General features: G+C 43.9%; 1 protein-coding gene and 1 long non-coding RNA gene across 2 annotated transcripts; both read left to right on the top strand.

Moving 5' to 3' along the window:
- The first annotated feature begins 12,093 nt into the window (after positions 1 to 12,093).
- On the top strand, positions 12,094 to 12,705 carry LOC123440753 (mini zinc finger protein 1-like). The gene has a single exon (XM_045117303.1). The coding sequence runs from the start codon at positions 12,184 to 12,186 to the stop codon at positions 12,472 to 12,474; it is 291 nt and encodes a 96-aa protein (XP_044973238.1). The 5' UTR covers positions 12,094 to 12,183; the 3' UTR covers positions 12,475 to 12,705.
- A 6,784-nt stretch (positions 12,706 to 19,489) lies between these two features.
- Positions 19,490 to 20,728, top strand: LOC123440755. The gene is made up of 2 exons (XR_006630357.1): positions 19,490 to 19,587; positions 20,332 to 20,728. It is a non-coding gene; the product is annotated as an uncharacterized LOC123440755 (long non-coding RNA).
- Positions 20,729 to 22,874: the final 2,146 nt, after the last annotated feature.

Raw genomic sequence — 22,874 nt, forward strand, 5'->3', positions numbered from 1 at the left:
CAGGGGCAGATGAGACGAATTTATTTTAGAAGCGGTAAATGCTCTCTGCCAGGCCCGGGCCCATTCCCCACTCAAGCCTTGTGGTTCCACTCGTTGCCCATGCCAAACCTCGAGCTGCAATAGCTGTTTCTATATTTGCTGAGGACGCAACGACTAAGCATGCCCCCCACTTAATCTCTTCTCTCCTTGTTGTGAAGCGACGCATGGGAACTAGCGTGGCTTAAAGCATTGCCCCAAATTTTGTCCCTCGGAATCCTTTCCTCCTCAAAATTCCTTGAAGAATGGTGGTAAGTTCTAGTGGCATATGTTATTTTTCAAGATATTTATTAACGACGCTAACCTCTCGAGGTCCCCTGCCGAGCGCTTCACCTCGTCCCTCTGCACTAAGGTCGAGGTCGGCGCCCTCTGCGAGAAGCACGGCATTCCGGAGCTCCTGGCCGACGTAGTTCACCGCAGCTCATGCACAGGATCAGGCGGGGCCGCTACTACATTGGCCGCGTCGAACAGAACCCGCTGGCCGAGAACATGCACCAGGCGGTGAACTACCTCGGCCAGGAACTCTACTCCACTACTCGCGCAGCCGCCCTCGGGAGAAGTGCACGTCCCGGGAGTAGCGCTCCTAGAACCGCAAGGTCATCTTCGCCCGCGCCAAGCAGTACGACGAGGTGTACGATGCCCTGGACAAGGAGTTGGTGCAGCTTAAGGGTGAGGTCCGGTTGAAAGGTGGGTTCTATGTCAGTCCTAAGGCAAAGCTACTGTTTGTTGTCCGTATCTGTAGCTCTCGGTGCGCTCAGATTTCTCCGAAACTGAAACGATAGGTCAAGCATTAATTGATGGGAGAATTCTTCTCCAAACCTGCTTGATGTCCGTATCCATGAAGTCATCGAGGAGGGCCTAGCAAAGCACAAGTCCTGAGGCAAAGCTACTGTTTGTTGTCCGCATCTGTGGTATCAATGCTAGGCACCCGAAGACAAAAAAGACCTTGCAACTTTAGTGTCTGAGGAAGATCTTCAATGGCGTGTTCCCGAAGGTCAACAAGACCACCATTAACATGCTACGCATGGTAGAACCATATGTTGCATATGGGTACCCTAACTTGAAGAGTGTCCAAGATTTGATCTACAGGAAAGGTCATGGAAAGCTAAACAAACAAATGATTCCTCTGGCCAACAACAAAGTCATCGAGGAGGGCCTTGCAAAGCACAAGTCCTGAGGCAAAGCTACTGTTTGTTGTCCGTATCAATGGTATCAATGCTAGGCACCCGAAGACAAAAAAGATCTTGCAACTTTAGTGTCTGAGGAAGATCTTCAATGGCATGTTCCTGAAGGTCAAGAAGACCACCATTAACATGCTACACATGGTTGAACCATATGTTGCATATGGGTACCCTAACTTGAAGAGTTTCCGAGCGTTGATCTACAAGAAATTTTTTGGAAAGCTAAACAAACAAAGGATTCCTCTGGCCAACAACAAAGTCATCGAGGAGGGCATAGGAAAGCACAATCGTGAGGCAAAGTTGTTGTTTGTTTTCCGTATCCGTGGTATCAATGCTATGCACCTGAAGACAAAAAAAGATGTTGCAACCTTTACGTCTGAGGAAGATCTTCAATGGCGTGTTCCTGAAGGTCAACAAGACCACCATTAACATGCTACGGAGGTGTATGTATTGTAAGGTGTATTAACGACGTTATTGTTCGTGTCTCAAGTGTGGCTCACTACCAGGACGAAAGTCAGCATTCAGCATCAGCACTGTGGTGTTTCCATTCCCATGAGCACAAGACTTGGTTACAACCTCAAATGCAGCAACACTATCTGACAGAAGCATCGTCAAGCATCTCACTTGCTTACGATCGGTCCTCAAATCCTTTCAGGTATGTAGGCGACCAGTCTTTCAGCAGGCTTCTGACCTTCTGGTACTTTGTGATCGACAGAGATTTGTACCCCACATAGATCCCGTATGGAGATCTGCAACCAGCTCTGCCCTGACAGGCTCTTCAACCTCTCCGCCGAGGAGAAGGAGCAGATCAACTGGGTGTTTCTGATGCTGGGGCAGACGTTGAGGTTGTGCATAACAATTCATACATCTCCGTTGTGGTGTTTGCGTAAGTAAGATGCGATCCTACTAGATACCCATGGCAACCACGTAAAACATGCAACAACAATTAGAGGACGTCTAACTTGTTTTTGCAAGGTATGCTTGTGATGTGATATGGCCAACGACGTGATGTGATATATTGGATGTATGCGATGATCATGTTGTAATAGTTAATATCGACTTGCACGTCGATGGTACGGCAACTGGCAGGAGCCATAGGGTTGTCTTTAAACTAACATTTGTGCTTGCAGATGCGTTTACTATATTGCTAGGACGTAGCTTTAGTAGTAATAGCATGAGTAGCACGACAACCCCGATGGCGACACGTTGATGGATATATGATGATGGAGATCATGGTTTGACGCCGGTGGCAAGAAGGTCGTGTCAGAGCTTTGGTGATGGAGATCAAGAATCACATGATGATGGCCATATCATGTCATTTATGAATTGCATGCGATGTTAATCCTTTATGCACCTTATCTTGCTTAGTACGACGGTAGCATTATGAGGTGATCTCTCACTAAAATTTCAAGACGAAATTGTGTTCTCCCCGACTGTGCACCGTTGCGACAGTTCGTTGTTTCGAGACACCACGTGATGATCGGGTGTGATAGACTCAACGTTCACATACAACGGGTGCAAAACAGTTGCACACGCGGAACATTCGGGTTAAACTTGACGAGCCTAGCATGTGCAGACATGGCCTCGGAACACAAGAGACCGAAAGGTCGAGCATGAATCGTATAGTTGATATGATTAGCATAGAGATGCTTACCACTGAAACTATTCTCGACTCACGTGATGATCGGACTTGAGATAGTGGATTTGGATCGTGTACCACTCAAATGACTAGAGAGCTGTACTTTTTGAGTGGGAGTTCTTAAGTAATATGATTAATTGAACTAATTGTCATAAACATAGTCTAATGGTCTTTGCGAATTACGATGTAGCTTGCGCTATAGCTCTACTGTTTTATATGTTCCTAGAGAAAATTTAGTTGAAAGTTGATAGTAGCAAACTTTGCGGACTGAGTATGTAAAACTGAGGATTGTCCTCGTTGCTGCGAAGAATGCTTATGTCCTTAATGCACCACTTGGTGTGCTGCACCTCGAGCGGCGTCTGTGGATGTTGTGAACATCCGACATACACGTTTCTGATGACTACACGATAGTTCAGTGCAAAATACTCAATGGCTTAGAAGCAAGGTGCCGAAGACGTTTTGAGACGTCACGGAACATAAGAGATGTTCTAAAGAGATGAAATTGTGATTTCATGCTTGTGCCCTTGTTGAGAGGTATGGGACCTCCGACAAGATTCTTTGTCCACGAAGTGAAGGAGAAAACTCAATCGTTGAGCGTGTGCTCAAATTGTCTGAGTACGACAATCGCTTGAATCAAGTGGGAGTTAATCTTCCAGAAGAGATAGTGATGGTTCTCCAAAGTCACTGCCACCAAGCTGTGAGAGCTTCGTGATGAACTATAACATATCAAGGATATATACAATGATCCTTGAGCGATTCGCAATGTTTGACACTGCGAAAGTAGAAATCAAGAAGGAGCATCTATAGTTGATGGTTAGTAAAACCACTAAGTTTCAAGAAAGGCGAGGGCTAGAAGGGATACTTCGTGAAACGGCAAAACAGTTGCTGCACTAATGAAGAGACCCAAGATTAAACCCAAACCCGAGACTAAGTTTTTCTGTTATGAGGGGAAACGGTCACTGAGGCGGAGCTACCCTATATGCTTGGTAAATAAGAAGGCTGGCAAAGTCGAAAGAAGTATATTTGATATACATGATGTTGATGTGTACTTTACTATTACTCCTAGCTAGTAGCGCGAGGGTATTGGATACCGGTTCAATTGCTAAGTGATTTGTAACACGAAATGAAAGCTACGGAATAAACGGACACTAGCTAAAGGCGAGGTGACGATACGTGTTGGAAGTGTTTCCAAGGTTGATATGATTAAACATCGCACGCTCCCTCTACCATCGGGATTGGTGTTAAACCTAAATAATTGTTATTTGGTGCTTGCGTTAAGCATGAACATGATTGGATCGTGTTTACTGCGACGATTATTCATTTAAAAGGAATAATGGTTACTCTATTTGCTTTAATAATCACCTTCAATGGTTTATTGAATCTCGATCATAGTGTTACACATGTTCATGATATTGGTGCCAAAAGATACAAGGTAATGATGATAGTACCACTTACTTGTGGCACTGCCGCTTGAGTCGTGTTGGTATAAATTGCATGAAGAGGCTCTATACTGATGGATCTTTATACTCACTTGATTTTGAATCATTTGTGACATGCAAATCATACCACATGAGCAAGGCCTTGTTTTCATTGAGATGAGACAAGATAGTAACTTGTTGGGAGTAATGCATTTTTGATGTGTGGAGTCCAATGAGTGCTGAGGCACGCAGTGGATATCGTTATGTTCTTACTTCACTGACAATTTGAGTAGATACAGGAGTATTTACTTGATGAATCACAAGTCTGAAATGTTGAATAGTTCAAAGCTATTTTAGAGTGAAGATCGTCGTGACAAGAGGATAAACAGTCTACGATATGATCATAGAGATGAATATCTGAGTTACAAGTTTTGGTACGCAATTAAGACAATGTGGAAATTGTTTCGCAGTTCATGCCACCTGGAACACCATAGTGTGATGATGTGTCTGAACGTCATAGCCACACCCTATTTTATATGGTGCATACTATGATGTCTCTTATTGAATTACCACTATCGTTTATGGGTTATGCATTAGAGACAACCGCATTCACTTTAAATAGGGCACCGCGTATTTACGTTGAGATGACACAGTATAGACTGAGGTTTAGAGAAATCTAAGCTGTCGTTTCTTGAAAGTTTGGGGCTGCAATGCTTATGTGAAAAATGTTTTAGTTTGCTAAGCTCGAACCCAAAGCGGATGAATGCATCTTCATAGGATATCCAAAACAGTTGGATACATCTCCTATCTCAGATCCGGAAGCAAAGTGTTTGTTTCTAGAAATGGACCCTTTCTCGAGGAAAGGTTTCTCTCGAAAGAATTGAGTAGGAGAGTGGTGGAACTTGATGAGGTTATTGAACCGTCACTTCAACCAGTGTGTAGCAGGGCGCAGGAAGTTGTTCCTGTGGCGCCTACACCAATTGAAGTGGAAGCTGATGATAGTGATCATTGGAGCTTCGGATCAAGCTACTACAAACCTCGTAGGTCGACAAAGGTCGCATACTACTACTGAGTGGTAACCCTGTCTTGGAGGTCATGTTGTTGAGAAACAATGAACCTGCGAGTTATGGAGAAAGCAATGGTGGGCCCGGATTACAACAAATGGCTGGAGGCCATGAAATCCGAGAGAGAATCCATGTATGAAACAAAATGTAGACTTTGGAAGAACTGCTTGATGGTAGTAAGACTATTAAGTAAAGATGGATCTTTAAAAGGAAGACAAACGATGATGGTGATAAGTCACTATTAAGAAAAGCTCGACTTGTCGCAAAGATGTTTCCAACAAGATCAAAGAGTTGACTATGATGTGACTTTCTCACTCGTAGCGATGCTAAAAGTCTGTTAGAATTAGGTTAGTAGTTGGTGCATTATTTGTGAAATATTGCACACAAGAAGTCAAAACATTGTTTCCTCGGCGGTTTCCTTGAGGAAAGATTGTATGTGATACAATCAGAATGTTTTGTCGATCCTAAGGATACTAACAAGTATGCAAGCTCCAACGATCCTTCAATGGACTGGTGCAAGCATCTCGGAGTTGGAATATACACTTTGATGAGATGATCAAAGATTTTGGGTTTGTACAAGGTTTATGAGAAACTTGTATTTCCAAAGAAGTGAGTGGGAGCACTACAGAATTTCTGATAAGTATATGTGGTTGACATATTGTGGATCAGAAGTAATGTAGAATTTCTGTAAAGCATAAAAGGTTGTTTGAAAGGAGTTTTTCAAAGGAATACCTCGATTGCGCTACTTGAACGTTGAGCATCAAGATCTATGTAGATAGATCGAAACGCTTAATAGAAGTTTCAACAAGATGCATGCCTTGACAAGTTTTTGAAGGAGTTCAAAATAGATCAGCAAAGAAGGAGTTCTTGGTTGTGCTGTAAGGTGTGAATTTGAGTAAGACTCAAAACCTGACCCCGAGAGAGTAAAGAGATTAGACGAAGGTCGTCTTCTATGCCTTGGCCGTAGAATCTGAAGTATGCCATGCTGAGTACCACACCAGATGTGTGCCTTGCCTCAAAGTTTGTTGAGAGGTACAGAGAGTGATCAATGATTGAATCACTAGCGGCGGTCAAAATTTATCCTTAGTAACTAATGGACTAAGGAATTTTTCTCGATTATGGAGGTGGTTAAAGAGTTCGTCGTAAAGGGTTACGTCGATGCAAGCTTTGACACTAATCTGAATAACTATGAGTAGTGAAACGAATTCGTATAGTAGAGTAGATATTTGGAGTATTTCCGAATAACACGTAGTAGCAGCATATATAAGATGGCATAAAGATTTGTAAAGAACACACGGATCTGAAAGTTTTAGAACCGTTGACTAAAACCTCTCTCACGAGCAAGACGTGATCAGACCCCAGAACTATATGGGTGTTGGATTCGTTAGAATCACATGGTGATGTGAACTAGATTATTGACTCTAGTGCAAGTGGGAGACTGTTGGAAATATGCCCTAGAGGCAATAATAAATTAGTTATTATTATATTTCTTTGTTCATGATAATCGTTTATTATCCATGCTATAATTGTATTGATTGGAAACACAATACTTGTGTGGATACCTAGACAAAACACTGTCCCTAGTAAGCCTCTAGTTGACTAGCTCGTTGATCAAAGATGGTCAAGGTTTCCTGGCCATAGGCAAGTGTTGTTACTTGATAACGGGATCACATCATTAGGAGAATTATGTGATGGACTAGACCCAAACTAATAAACGTAGCATGTTGATCGTGTCATTTTGTTGCTACTGTTTTCTGCGTGTCAAGTATTTATTCCTATGACTATGAGATCATATAACTCACTGGCACCGGAGGAATGCCTTGTGTGTATCAAACGCCACAATGTAACTGGGTGACTATAAAGATGCTCTACAGGTATCTCCAAAGGTGCTCGTTGAGTTAGGATGGATCAAGACTGGGATTTGTCACTCCGTGTGACGGAGAGGTATCTCGGGGCCCACTCGGTAATACAACATCACACACAAGCCTTGCAAGCAATGTGACTTAGTGTAAGTCACGGGATCTTGTATTACGGAACGAGTAAAGAGACTTGCCGATAAACGAGATTGAAATAGGTATGCGGATACCGACGATCGAATCTCGGGCAAGTAACATACCGAAGGACAAAGGGAATGACATACGGGATTATATGAATCCTTGACACCGAGGTTCAACCGATAAGATCTTCAGAGAACATGTAGGATCCAATATGGGCATCCAGGTCCCGATATTGGATATTGACCGAGGAGTCTCTCGGGTCATGTCTACATAGTTCTCGAACCCGCAGGGTGTGCACACTTAAGGTTCGACAATGTTTTATGCGTATTTGAGTTATATGGTTGGTAACCGAAAGTTGTTCGGAGTCCCGGATGAGATCCAGGACGTCACGAGGAGCTCCCGAATGGTCCGGAGGTAAAGATTGATATATAGGAAGTCCTGTTTTGGTCACCGGAAAAGTTTCGGGCTCATCGGTAGTGTACCGGGAGTGCCGGGAGGGGTGCCGAGGACCATCGGGAGGGGTGTCACGCCCCAAGGGGTCTCATGGGCTATGAGAAGAGATAAACCAACCTCTAGTGGGCTGGAATAAGTTCAGGCTCATAAGGTTTGAGAAGGAAAAAACACAAGGTGGAAAGAGTTTCCAAGTGGGAAGGTGGAATCCTACTCCAAGTAGGATTGGAGCAGGACTCCTCCACCTCCAATTTCGGCCAAACCTTGAGGGTTTGAGGCTGCCTCTTCCCTCCTCCTCCCTCCTATATATACTGAGGTATTAGGGCTGATTTGAGACAACTTTTGCCACGGCAGCCCGACCACATACCTCCACGGTTTTTCCTCTAGATCGTATTTCTGCGGAGCTCGGGCAGAACCCTGCTGAGCTAGATCATCACCAACCTTCGGAGTGCCGTCACGCTGCTGGAGAACTCATCTACCTCTCCTTCTCTCTTGCTGGATCAAGAAGGCTGAGATCATCGTCGAGCTGTACGTGTGATGAAGGCAGAGGTGTTGTCTGTTCGGCACTAGATCGGAACGAATCGTGAGATGGATCGCAAGACGGTTCGTGCAACGGATCGCGAGATGGTTCGTGGGACGGATCGCCGGACGGATCGTGGGATGGTTCGCGGGGCGGATCGAGGAACGTGAGGACGTTCCACTACATCAACCGCGTTTCTTAACGCTTCAGCTGTGCGATCTACAAGGGTACGTAGATCGGAAATCTCCTCTCGTAGATGAACATCACCATGATAGGTATTGCGTTTGCGTAGGAAATTTTTTGTTTCCCATGCGACGTTCCCCAACACGTGCCTCACCTGTGAGACGATAGGTTCTTCAACATGAAGCTTGACGAGAACGGCGATATGTGCCTCCCTTGCCATGCAAGAAGATATGTGTTGGAGAGGCTCGGTTTCGAAGACCACGAGAGAATTGAGACGAGGAGCGCTAAGCTGAGGACTATACATGGTCACACATTTGTTATCTAAGTATTTAATTTAGTTTTTCAAACAGAATTTGGGTGCCCAAAGTGGGAAGATCTTTGCAAGGCATATGGATTTCAGAAGGGAATGGAAATCACCTTCGATCTTCGTCCTGAAGATAATATGCTAGACAACATCGACATTTAGGTGGTTGTCGATGATATGCTTCATGTTTTACCTTCATGTGAGTTTATCAACCATATTTGTCTAGTAATTTGCATTTATATTTGGAAATAGTTGGTGTAGTCAACCTGTTTTCCTCTCGCAATTTACATGTCATGTGGTGTTCATCGTATATTAAAACTTTAGTCACACGTTGCAGGTTCCTAGTTATTGGGCCATAGTTATAATTGTCTCATGTTACATGTTGTACAAACAACAACAACAACAACCCCAATTGTCCTTTGAATGATCGTAGCACATGTGGTCGTTTTGAATGGTTTATGTAATGTCCACATTGTGTGGAACTGTTTAAAGCTCAAGGTGTACTATTACAAAATTGAATTTGATGTTTTAACAAGTTATACTCATATCTTGTGGATAATTACAAATTTTTTTAAGTATTTTTGAAACATTAAATTATTACAAAATTTGGGTGGTTGTCGATGATATGCTTCCTATTTTACCTCCATGTGAAGTAATTTGCATTTATATTTAGAAATAGTTGGTGTTCATCTATATACTAAATTTGTTAAATTATAATTTACAGCTTATTTCGTTGCTTCGACTGAATTATGGAAATTAATTGACACGACACACTACACGTATGGATCACATCTAACTTGGGAGGAGAAGGATGTTCTTCTCCACTTTCTTGTTGCTGGTGTTCTGGCTTCTAGGGATACATTCCCGTATTATTTTGGAATTGGCCAAAATTATTCATTTTCCATGCCACTAGTGCATAGGTTGAGTCCAGATGACATTCGCCGAATTGTCTTGGTAATAGTTTCCTAATTAACTACGCTCCACTATTGCATAAATGGTGTTGATTACATTGCTAACTAGGTTATTATTATGTTATTCAATAACAATTGTCACATGATGTAGTGCCTCCATTAATGGACCTAGAAGGTCAAATGAGAATTAGAAGCCCGCTGAGGGCTGAGTTCTATCCTCCATACTTGATTAACTTCAAATCAAGATCAAAAAGAGTTTAAATTGAAGCATGGAGAGAAATAAAGAAGGTTCACAAGTCACAAGCTGGAGACCGTTGGATCTCTGTGATTCATCATGGAGCCATAGGTCTTATTCTGTTTTATGACATTATATCTAAGAACGAGGACTAGGTCTTATGAGAGACAAGTTATTCTAGTTTATATTATTTACTTGACATGATCGATTAATTAGGATGCATGATGCATATGATGACTATATATATATTATGATGTTTCTCTGTTTTATTTTATGTGTATCATATGATAACTTGGTATATGATTAAGTTGATGATGAGTTGTTAGATGATCGATTAGAATACTATTGCCATTCGACGGAAATGATATGAAATGATATAGTGTAAAAAAAGATGCATATATGTGCATGTAACTCGTGTCTACATTTTGTAAATATGTTCGACAAAGCATGACGGATGACCAAGCACGGAGACATATAAGAGAGGACACTTTTCTCTATTAGCTAGCTAATAACAACCTAAATTAACCCCTAAACCAGCCCATTTCAAAAAAAAAAACCTCAGCTCCAGCCAGGTGCTGACGCGTGGATGCCTTTTGGTCCCGATTGGTGTCACCAACCGGGACTAAAGGCCTCCCTGCCTGGCATGGCCGCAGCGGCCACGTGGAGGCCCATCTGTCCCGGTTCGTGTAAGAACCGGGACTAAAGGCAAAGGGCATTAGTAACGACCTTTTTGTCCCTGTTCCAAAACCGGGACAGAAGTTCCTTATGAACCGGGACAAAATGTCCTTTTTCTACTAGTGATGTGGCACAGAACCAGCGTGACATTTTTAACCATGGTTTACATAGGTTTATAAAGCCATGTGCTGGCAATGGTCATGTAGCCCGTGACAAGCATATGCGTATATGAATATAGCACACGCAAAAGACTTAATCGAGGTACTCATCATTCTACTCTCTTTTTTTTGGCAAGAAAAACTTTCAATCTATTCATTTTCAATCATGTTAGTACAAATAAAACTAGAAATAAATATTACATCCAGATTCGAAAACCACCTAACGACGACTACAAGCACTGAAGTGAGCTGAAGTCGCACCGCTGTGATCGCCCCTTCCTCGTTGGAGCCGGGCAAACGCTTTTGTAGTAGACAGTCGAAAATTCGTCGTGCTAAGGCCTTATAGGACCAACACACCAGAACAGCAACCGTCGCAGATGAATAGTGTAGATCAGAATTATCCAACCTAAAAACACACGAACAAAGACAAACGACCGACATATCCGAGCAAATCCACCAGAGAGACACCTCCACACGTCCACCAACGATGCTAGACGCATCACCGAAACGCGGGCTAGACGGGAAGACCTTTATTCCTTCTTCAGAGAGCCGTCACCGTCTCGTCTTTTTGAAAAAAAAAAACCCAAATAAGAATTGAAGAATGATCTAACAACGGAGCCCTCCCACGGGCAAGGCCGAGATCTACTCCGCCTCCATGGCCCTAAGGTCACCGAAGACGGAACGGACCAGCGCCGGCGCCGGCGGGAGGCGGTGGAGCCCTAGCTTTTTTGGGACAAGCGACAACAATCTCATTTACTATCAAAAAAGAAATAAAATCAGGTGGGTCTACTCGTCATTCTACTGACTAAAGAAAATACAACAAACGATTAGAAAAGCAAGCACACATATATTAACCAATTTAAAAGAGCAGAGTATTTGTAAATAATGGAGTTCAGTAAAGATTAATATAAACCGAAAGTGTTCCCTTGGCCTGTAGCCGCACATAGTGTCGCATCAACACAACCAAGAGACTTCAACACACCATGCACGAAACCAATGTCACGTTGATTTCACTGCATGAGTTACCTTTTTTAAATTGGAAATTAGTGAAATGATTATGAGCCAAATATAGAACCGGTCCACTGGCGCACGTACGTTCAATCCTATCTACTGTCCATATAGGAAACAAAAACTACTATACAGATAAAACAAAGTCTGTTTTGCTTCTCCGCGAAGTATAACCCCGTGCCAAATTAGCCTAAGGTGCATATGCCCAAAGCCCCAGACACGTAGCACCGCATCAATGGCGCATCTTTAACGTAAACCATGAGTTTGTAATGCCCAAGTAGTCACTGTCATCTATATAAGCACAATATTTGCCCGACTCCTTCCATCTATCCATCCAAGGCGTGGCAGCAGAGCTACTTCGCCACTTGCTTTCCCTTTCAAACGTTCGTCTCGCGCCGCCTAAGATGGGGCCTCGGCAGGACCGGTCCGCCGTCGACGGGGGGCAAGGTAACGGCGCGCGGCCAGCCATCGTCCGGTACAGGGAGTGCCAGCGCAACCTCCTGGCCGGGAACGGCCGGCATGTCGTTGACGGCTGCCAAGGCTTCATGGCGTCAATAGGCGTCGATGAGGCTACCACGTTCCTCTGCGCGGCGTGTGGCTGCCACCGCAGCTTCCACAGGCGCGAGGTCGTCGACGAGTTCGGCGTCGACTACCATGCTCCGGGGACGCCCCCCGCCAACGAAAGCCGCCGTTGAAGCAATGAAGCTTATTGCTGATGCCTCTTGTTGCTCACGGTGAATTGGATCTGGCTGGATCATGCATGGCCCAGGCGCAGCTAGTAGTGTTTTAATTCGTCTTCCTTGTCGTCTTATGAAATTTGTGCGGATGAATAATTTGCGGGGAGGCCCCGTCCGCGTAGATCCATCGATGTGGTGAACCTCTTATGTTGAATTTGAATTTGATTTCCCTTATGCGTTTCTATTTGATGAGGCTTGTTTTCTTCACATTCCAGAGTCAGAAAGTAATTAATTTATAGTTACTCTCACTTATTTCAATCAAACCGATCTCGGTGTAATGTCACCAGATCACCACGTCAAGGGACAATGCAATTAACCTTTTTCTTTTGGATATATGGATCTCCTCTTTCTCCAAGCTACTCGCATCATCGTCGCACATGTAGGCTCCTCATCTCCTGGTTATAATTAAGTTGGACCATATTACGGGCTTACCGGAGATCGATGATTAATCACTGTTCTAGCAAATTGAAAATAACCTCATCGTGTGTCAGCGTGAGACTAGTGCTGTAAGAATTTATGTATTTTTGGTGGACGCCGCGACCTTTTTCTCTTTTGATTGGAAGAGTGGACGCCGCAAGTAAAAGTTATCACCAAGGGATTAGGGCGGGAAGCTGAGCTCCGGTCTAAACCCCGGACACGCGCTCCCATGCCCTGGCTGGCTAGTTTCCACGAGGTAATGGCAAGGCTGCTAGTGCTATACCTTGCCTACTGCCAGCAGCACGCATTTTGTTGGTTTCTGGATATTTCAGGAATAGTTTTGTTTGTTTCTGGATATTTCTTGTTGAGAGGTTGTGCTCAGATCCAACGGTTGATGCGTCTCATCCAATCGTAGGGTTTCTTGGATTTGTGCTGGAGATAAACACACTATTCGTGAGTGAACTCTTGCCAGATGAGCACATTAATCACACAAGTCTCAAGAAAATGAAAAGGGCCATTTTGGTTTGTTTCAGGAGCAGACATGTCGCTACCGCGTGTTTAGCCGTTATTGGTGTGTAAGTGGCTTGCTAACTCAGCATGGACCCAGATGGCAGGCTTCGGAGCATCCGAGGTGTAGGTTGGGATCAAAGGAAACCCCCGTCGGCCTAGCTGACACTGACGCGGTAACGCCTTTGGGTGTCGCCGAACCTTCCTGGAGTGCGTCGGGGCTACCCTTCCTCGCGTCTTGGTCGCGCACCGGGGAAAACCTTGGCAGCAGCGTCTTCATCGTCGCATTCCTTCTTGAAGGTGTTGATTTGTACCGGCGCTTTGAAGTCCTGGAGCTTGGTGGATGTCTCTTGGTGGGCGCAGCGGTCGCAAGTCTTTTGCGTTTTCTGTCGATCCATCGGTGTCGCCATTTATTTATTTTGTATTTTCTTTTCCATTTCTTTTGAGCGTGCTTGTGCTGTTTCCGCCCGAGCACCTATCGTTGGATGTTCTGGTTGGATGCTTTGTAATACAAAGAGGAGGAAATCCTTTTTCGTCATCACAAGAAAGCATCTGAAAAAATAATGTTTCATTGCAATTTACTTCAAGTGGTTTTGCTGCGCATCTGAAGTCGTCCACCTTCAAGGGGTTGTAATATTAGAGGTGGCGCACGAGAGCAGTCTATTGGTATCAAACCATGTACTGCTATGATGCCATCAAGGTCAAGCCTGAGGGCGATCTTAATCCTGCACAATAGGAAGCTATTGAGAAGATCGATGACCTTGGATTCGTATATGTCGTTTGACACTAGTAGAAAACGGGGCTTTCATCCTAGCCTCGATCGAGCGATAGTCCCGGTCGACTTATGAACCGGGACTAATGTTTGCATTAGTCCCGGTTTGAGCAGCGAGGACGCGGGTCGGCCCTCGGCGGGCACCGGGCCCGGTTCCAGCCACGAACCGGGATTAAAGGTCTCGCTCCTGGTACAACCACTTTAGTCCCGGCTCGAGTTTGGAACCGGGACTAAAGGATTGTCTTTAGTCCCGTTTCTATACACCAACCGGGACTAAAAGTATGCCTATATATATGCCCTGCCAGCTCACTCCTCTGTTTTTTGGCCGGCCAGCGTATGACAGTGTGTGCTACTCTATTCCCACCTCCTATGAACATGAGGTGTTCGATGAAATACCCGAATCAAACTTACATTTTCTCTTCTCTCCAAGCTTCATTTCCCCCAAGATTTGTCTAGGGTGTCATCCCGTCCCCGTGCCCATCGTCCTCACCCCCGTCGATCGCCCGTGCCGATCTCGTCGCCCGCACCACCATGGTGAGCCTCTTGTTCTTAATTATCTTTTTTAGAGAAAAATTTCGGACTTGTATGATTTATATAGCTACTTGTATTAATTTGGTCACTTCTCTATTCATGATGTACTCTAATGGTTTTTTATATACTTAATTATATAATGCACGCAGATGAACCGGCAATGGAAGTACGGTGACCGATACACCTCGGACTACATTGATAGCTTGCATAATGTTCTCGAACTGGCTGAGGCAAACAAGCAGAATGGTTTTATGTATATTGTCCATGTACTGTATGTGGAAATACGAAGGATTACTCCACCTCGAAAACCCTTCACTTGCACCTGTTTGAGAAGGGTTTCATCCCACACTATAATGTTTGGTCCAAGCACGGAGAAGGAGGGGTTATGATGGAAGACAGTGATGAAGTAGAGGATGATGACAACTATCTGGATCCTATGTTCCCTAAATATGGTGATACTGCAACGGGGGAAGCTGAAGATTAAGATGAACCAGATGTGCCCGCTGATGATGTTCTTCGCCGCATCATTGTTGATGCACAGAGAGAATGCAGAAGTGAAAGGGAGAAGTTGAAGTTCGATCGCATGTTAGAGGATCACAAAAAAGGGTTCTACCCAAATTGCGAAGATGGCAACACAAAGCTCGGTACCACATTGAAATTGCTGCAATGGAAGGCATAGAATGGTATGTGTGACAAGGGATTTCAGAAGCTACTGAAAATAATGAAGAACAAGCTTTGAAAGGATAACGAATTGCCTGACAGTACATACGAAGCAAAGAATGTTCTCTGCCCTCTCGGATTAGAGGTGCAGAAGATACATGCATGCCCTAATGACTGCAGCCTCTGTCACGGTGAGGATTACGAGAATTTGAATGCATGCCCGATATGTGGTGCATTGCGTTATAAGATCATACAAGATGACCCTGGTGATGTTGAGGGCCAGCGCCGGAGGAAGAGGGTTCCAGCCAAGGTGATGTGGTATGCTCCTATAAATGACACGATTGAAATGTCTGTTTAGAAACAAAGAGCATGCCAAGTTGTTGCGATAGCACAGAGAAAGCCGTAATAAAGACGGGATGTTGAGAGTACCTGCTGACGGGTCGTAGCGATAAAGATCGAGAGAAAGTGCAGGGACTTTGTAGATGAAGCAAGGAACGTATGGTTTGGTTTAAGTGCAGATGGCATTAATCCTTTTGGGGAGCAGAGGAGCAATCATGGCACCTGGCCGGCAACTCTATGCATCTATAACCTTCCTCCTTATATGTGCATGAAGTGGAAGTTTATTATGATGCCGGTGCTCATCCAAGGCCTTAAGCAACCCGGCAACAACATTGATGTGTACATAAGGCCATTAGTTGGAGAACTTTTTATAGTTGTGGGATAAAAAGGTGTATGTGTGTGGGATGAGCACAAACAACATGAATTTGACCTACGAGTGTTGCTGTTTGTAACCGTCAATGATTGGCCTGCTCTTAGTAACCTTTCAGGACAAACAAACAAGGGATACCACGCATGCACACACTATTTAGATGAGACTCAAAGTATATATTTGGACAAATGTACGAAGAATGTGTACCTGGGACATCATCGATTTCTTTCGAGCAGGCATCCCTTACAAAAGAAAGGCAAGCACTTGAAAGGTGAGGCAGACCACCGGAACAAGCATGTCCCCCGTACAGGTGATGTTATATTTGATATGGTCAAGGATTTATAAGTAATCTTTTTGATAACAGAATTTACAAGTAATCTTGGGAAAGCATCCTGGCAGACAATCTGTTACGTGTGACGCAAAGGGACACACACCCATGTGGAAGAAGAAATCTATATTTTGGGACCTACCTTATTGGACAGACCTAGAGGTCCACTCTTCAATCGACGTGATGCACGTGACGAAGAATGTTTGCGTGAACCTGCTAGGCTTCTTGGACGTGTATGGGAAGAAAAAAGAAACACAGGAGGCATGGGAGGACCAGCAACGTATGAACGAAAAAGACGGCATGCATCCAAAGCAGTATCAAGGTCCTGCCAGCTATGCTCTTAACAAAGAAGAGAAGGAAATATTTTTTGAATGCCTTCTTAGTATCAATGTCCCGTCTAGCTTCTTGTCGAATATAAAAGGAATAATAAATATGCCAGAGAAAAAATTTCAGAACCTAAAGTCTCATGACTGCCACGTGATTATGACACAACTCCTTCCGGTTGCATTGAGGAGGCTTCTATGAGAAAATGTTCAATTAGCTATTGTGAAGCTATGTGCACTTTTGAATTAAATTTCTCAGAAGGTAATCGATCCAGAAATCCTACCAAGGTTACATAATGATTTGGTCCAATGTCTTGTCAGTTTCGAGTTGGTGTTCCCATCATCCTTCTTCAATAATATGACGCAAGTCCTAGTTCACCTAGTCGACGAGATTGCCATTATGGATCCTGTATTTCTACACAATATGTTCCCCTTTAATAGGTTCATGGGAGTCTTAAATAAATATGTCTGTAACCGTGCTAGGCCTATGTTTCACGCGATTGTAGTCCCATGTTCCAGGATCATCCAATAGCCTATAGCAAATCAATGGTTTTCTCTCCAAACTGGTATATATATATATATATATATATATATATATATATATATATATCAAGTGCAAATCATGATGAGATGTTCCATCTCCTACATAAGGATTAGCTACCAGTTTCTTTAACATACCCGAAGGAATCTCATAGTAAATATTTTCAGTAGGTTCAGTAGGTTGAGTAGAAACTTTGTCCACTTCTGTTTGGGGTGAAGATACCCCAAATATGCCCCTCAAAGGATTATCTTCCATAGTAACAAGCAACAATAAATTTTAGCATGTACCAAAAATGTTTCCTTACCAATTTCCACTTACCAAAGATGCTTTACTCTACGGAAACAGTGCCAGAAAAGAGTCTTGATGACCCACAAGTATAGGGGGTCAATCGTAGTCCTTTCCATAAGTAAGCATGTCGAACCCAACAAGGAGCAGGAGGAAATGACAAGCGGTTTTCACCAAGGTATTCTCTGCAAGTGTTGTGAGTAACAATGATAGACAGTTTTGTAGCAAGATAATTCGTAACAAATTAAAAGTTAAAATAGTATCAAGTATGCGGTGAGGTGGCCCAATCCTTTTTGTAGCGAAGGACAAGCCTGAAAATTCTCTCATAGAAAGTAAAGCGCTCCTGGGGACACATGGGAATTGTCGTCTAGTCATGTTCATCATCTTGAGTTGATTCACGTTCATTACTTTAGTAATTTGATATGTGGGTGGACCGGTGCTTAGGTGTTGTTCTTACTTGAACAAGCAACCTACTTATGATTACCCACTCTCACAAGCATCCGTAACTATGAAATAAGAATTAATTTAAATCTAACCATAACAAGAAACATGTGGATCCAAATGAGCCCCTTACGAAATAACACATAAACTAGGATTTAAGCTTATGTTACTCTAGCAACCCATGATCTACTTATTACTCCACAATTTCTTCCGTTAGACCCAAAGATGGTGAAGTGCCATGTTGTCGACTTTCACATGACACCACTAAAGGAAGCAACAACATACATATCATCAAAATATTGAATGGAGACCAACATTCACATGATTACTTATAATGAGACTTCTCTCATGTCCTCGTATACAATAGAAACTACTCATAAATCATCACCATTTTCGAGATCAAAGGTATAATGAATATGATAAAGGATCTTAAGATATTATCTTCCACCAAGTAAACCAACAAGCATCAACTACAAGATGTAATCAACACTACTAGTAGCCCCTACACACCAATATGAGGTTTTGAGACAAAGATTACATACAAGAGATGAACTAGGGTTTGAGATGAGATGGTGTTGATGAATATGTTGATGAATATTGGCCTTCCCACGAAGGAGGAGGTGTTGGTGATGACGATGGCTTCGATTTTTGCCTCCCGGAGGGAGGTTTCCCTCGCAGAATCACTCAACAAGAGAGCAAAAGGGCCTATGCACAGGTTTCCGCCTCGAGACAGCGGCGCTTCATCCCAAAATTACCTTATTCATTTTTTTTCTAGGTCAAAACCCATCATATAGTAGAAGAGGGGGACCGGAGGTCGCCTGTGGGCATACGAAGCCATCAGGGCACGTCCAGGGGGGCGCGTATTGTTGGCTTGTCACCAATAAGTGGCCCCCTCTGGTACTTATTTGATTCAAAAATTCTTATATACTCCATAGAAAATCCTCGTGAAGTTTCGGGTTATTTGGAGTCCAAAAAATTTCGAGCCTTTTTCATGGCTTTGAGGTCCACAATTCCAGTTTCTCGCAATTCCCCTCTTTGTGTAGATCTTGCAAATTAAGAGAGAAAATACATTAGAATTGTATTATAAAGTGGAACAATGACCAAAAGCATATAAATATCAATAAGAAATCATGATGCAAAATGGACGTATCAAGCGTTAACAACAAGGTTCGACCACACATTTTCCTTTTTTATGGGGAAAAAGTAGATACCTATTTTCGTGTGCTACTCTTAAACTGGCATCAATGTTATGCACCTAGAAGTGGTTCACCTATTACCAAATACAACATAAATAGTGGACACACTCAAATTAATTATGTGAGATATATATATAGAAGTGCTCATATCCAACATTTGGATTCACATATCCTTTTAGGACCTTAATGTAGGGCCAAGAGCCCAAGAGGAGTTTCTATAAATGCCACTGAAACATCATGTTCTTCGTCTCACACTCCCATCGCATCCAATAGCTTCATTTGATCGAGCACTTACTCATGGAGTTCAACAACGCTCGACTGCTCGCTGCCTTCACCCTTGCCCTGCTCCTCATGGCCTCTGGTGAGTTAACATGGCTCTGATCATAGTATCGAAATACCATATTTGAAATTAGGATTGAGATAAATACATTGACGGTAACTATATTTGAAGAGAAACCATGATCCAGTCAGCGGACTTTTGAATACGCCTCTTATGGTTACTATATATGATTTGACGTAAAATACAATCACTATCACACGTACCCGTCGCGTATGATGATCGTTTGACCATTTGTTGACCGCATGTATGTTGTTCTCATTAGGCCAATTTTGCATGGGGGTTTGCTTTTGTAAAAATACAAAAATCACCACATCGCCAAATTCGTCAGTCGGAGCACATCCTCTTCAATCCCTACCTCCCCCCCCTCACGTGTGACTGCTCCACCACCACCTTTCTCACCAACCGTTGTTGAATCCACTAGATATCACCAGATCCCATCTCATCGTCATCTCCTTCCTCTATGGCGCTTGTATCTACCGCCAACTCCTCCCTCTGTGTTCCCCATGCTACAAGGAGAAGGTGTGCATGTACATCTCAACTATGGACAAGCACACGAGTTGGTTCTTCTATAAGTGACAAAAGCAGGGGGTTAGTCTTTTGATTTCCATGGTTTCTATTCGATATTGGGTGAAAGTTTACAATTTTTGACCTTGGCATGTATTTTGGGATTGAACACTTGCGATTTCTGGTGCTGAGAATTGGAATATGCTGACTATCTTATTTGCAAGCATTATCTTGTCGGTGATGCCTATGTGGATGCTATAGGTACTGGAGAGAACCGTAAGGAGGAACTTTTGAATGCTCAAGAGCATAACATTCTGAATGTACCTACCAGAAGGTCTAAGAAGCATATGAAGAATCAAACAACAAATGGCATGACCAGGCAGCAAGCTTGTGGACTAATGAGGCTAGGGAGAGAGATGGTAATGCTCATAAAGTTATTGCTTGTTGTTGTGGTTCTGATGGGTGTTGTTGTCGTCTTCATGTTGAAGAAGTGATGCTATGTTGGAAGAGATGGTGTCAGTCAGTTGGTTCATTTTGGTATGATGATGCATGCCATGTTGCAATGTTGTTAGTTAGTAAGTGCAATCAGCCTTAATTTTCCCCATGTCATGTGGTATATTTTTATTTAATGTGATGTGTTGGTGTGTTGAAGTATTAATGCTCTGTTGAATCTGTTTATGCTATCTTTTATATCTAAAGAATTTTCATGAGTTATATGAGCAATATGAAATATCTCATGTATCTTTGATCTATTTGTAAGAGAAGTGATTGCGTGATGCAGATCACACTTTTCCATGACTAACAAAGGCTTGATCTAATTCTATGATGCAAAGGCTTGTTGGGATTGATGAACATAATCAAGTAAATGATAGTTAAGCCTATTAGATACGGTTTTTTCTACATCGTTATATGACATTGCATAGGCTAATATGACTATATTCTTGAGGAACAAGAGGAGCCGGTTTTTTTGAAATGGGATTGATACGAGTGTCATTAATATGAGCGAGGAGATTACTTGTTATATAGAAACACTTTTGTTATGTCATCTCCGGAGGAAGATAAAAAACCCATGTTTAATTCATCTAGTCCAGCAGATGAATTTCTTCTCATAGCTTTGGGAGTTACCTAGGTTTCCATTTTGTTTGATATGTTGTTGGCGTAATCACCCACCATCTCTTGCTTCATAGTGTGGATATAGGGCATGCCCTGATTACTATTAGAGGAAGAAAACATATTTTTAAAATATTGCATAAATGATTTGCAATATCCTCTTGGTCAACCTAAACTATAGATGCTATCTGCAGCTTTCATAGGCTATTTTACTTTCTCCTTGTTATTTTATCATCATTTACTAAAGCGCACATGCATACTATTGGTGTCCTAGCCTCTTCGTCTCCCTCGCTCTGCCGCTCGCCTCGCTGCACTAGCCCAAACCAGAGAAGAAAGAAGGAAGAAGGAGAAGACACAGGTGGACACGATGGTGTTTCCCGACCCACGTACGCCGCCGCCGCAAACACGGCTTCTATTCCCGAGCTCGTACTCCACACCACGCCGATTATAGACGCACTCCACGTGGGTTTTATACCTAGCAGAGCGTGTTGAGAACGACCCGCACGCCCACCCCCCTCCCCTTCCGAGTCCACGATCGTGCCCGCTCCTGCCGCGGCCACCGCACGCACGAATGGGCCCGGCTCGCACGCGGAGCCCGCATCAAATCGCTACGGAAGACCCGGTCCAGTATGTCTACCGGCTAGCCCTAACTCCATGCACCCAATGCACCGCACGGATAGACACGTGCTTGCACACACACACACATGCCACCGCGCCCGATGCGTCCCAGCTTCGCACACACGCGCTCCCGACGCGCCCGGTGTGGCTTATGCCCAACACACACACCCCTAAGGCACAACCTAGAGGAGTCTGTCGTCCTCGATGTTGCCTTCGACGAGCAGAGCTAGCTGCTCCGGAGCCTACACCTTCCGTGGCCTCGGGCACTCGCGCCGAAAGTGCCCGCACTGGCCACAGTCGTAGCTGCGCCCGCGACGCTTCCCTCCGCCGCTCGATGTCGTGTTTTTGTCGTCGTTGAAGCCGCCACCGCGTTGTCCTTGCCGAGCTTGCCACTGTGCCGCCGCTGCCCTGACCGCGCCGCCGCGTCCGCTCCCCGAAAGCTTTCAGACGCCTGAGCGCTTCGTCGAAGACCATCGCCTCGATGTCTCAGAACTGCTCGATGCCGGCGATCGCGGCGTACAGCCGCTCAGGCACGGTGTCGAGCAGCCTCTTCACCATTGTTGCATCATCCAACGTCCCGCCGAGCATCACATACTTCGATGCCATGTCGTAGACTTTGCCAGCATACACATCGAGCCCGTCCCCATCTTCCCCCCCACGTGGCCGAATTCTCCGTGCACCGTCACCAGTCGCGCGGCCTTCACTCGATCGGTGCCTATGAAACGCACCTTGAGGGAGTCCCATACCTCCCTCGCGGTGAGCTTCCGCGCCACCTGCATCAGTGATACGTCCATTTTGCATCATGCTTTCATGTTGATATTTATTGCTTTTTGGGATGTTATATTACTTGTGGTACCATATTTATGCCTTTTCTCTCTTATTTTGCAAGGTTTATTTGAAGAGGGAGAATTCAGGCAGCTGGAATTCTGGACTGGAAAAGGAGCAAATCCTAGTCCACTATTCTGCACATCTCCAAATGCCGTGAAAAGTTACATGGATTTTTTTGGGATTATATAAAAAATACTGGGCAAAAGAACAAGCAGAGGGAGGCTGCCAAGGCGCCACAAGCCCTGACA

Source organism: Hordeum vulgare, chromosome 3H (genome assembly GCF_904849725.1).
Source record: "Hordeum vulgare subsp. vulgare chromosome 3H, MorexV3_pseudomolecules_assembly, whole genome shotgun sequence".
Classification (NCBI taxonomy): domain Eukaryota; kingdom Viridiplantae; phylum Streptophyta; class Magnoliopsida; order Poales; family Poaceae; genus Hordeum; species Hordeum vulgare.

Excerpts from the sequence above, each read along its gene's own strand:
- LOC123440753 (XM_045117303.1), top strand. The coding sequence starts at position 12,184 with ATGGGGCCTCGGCAGGACCGGTCCGCCGTCGACGGGGGGCAAGGTAAC.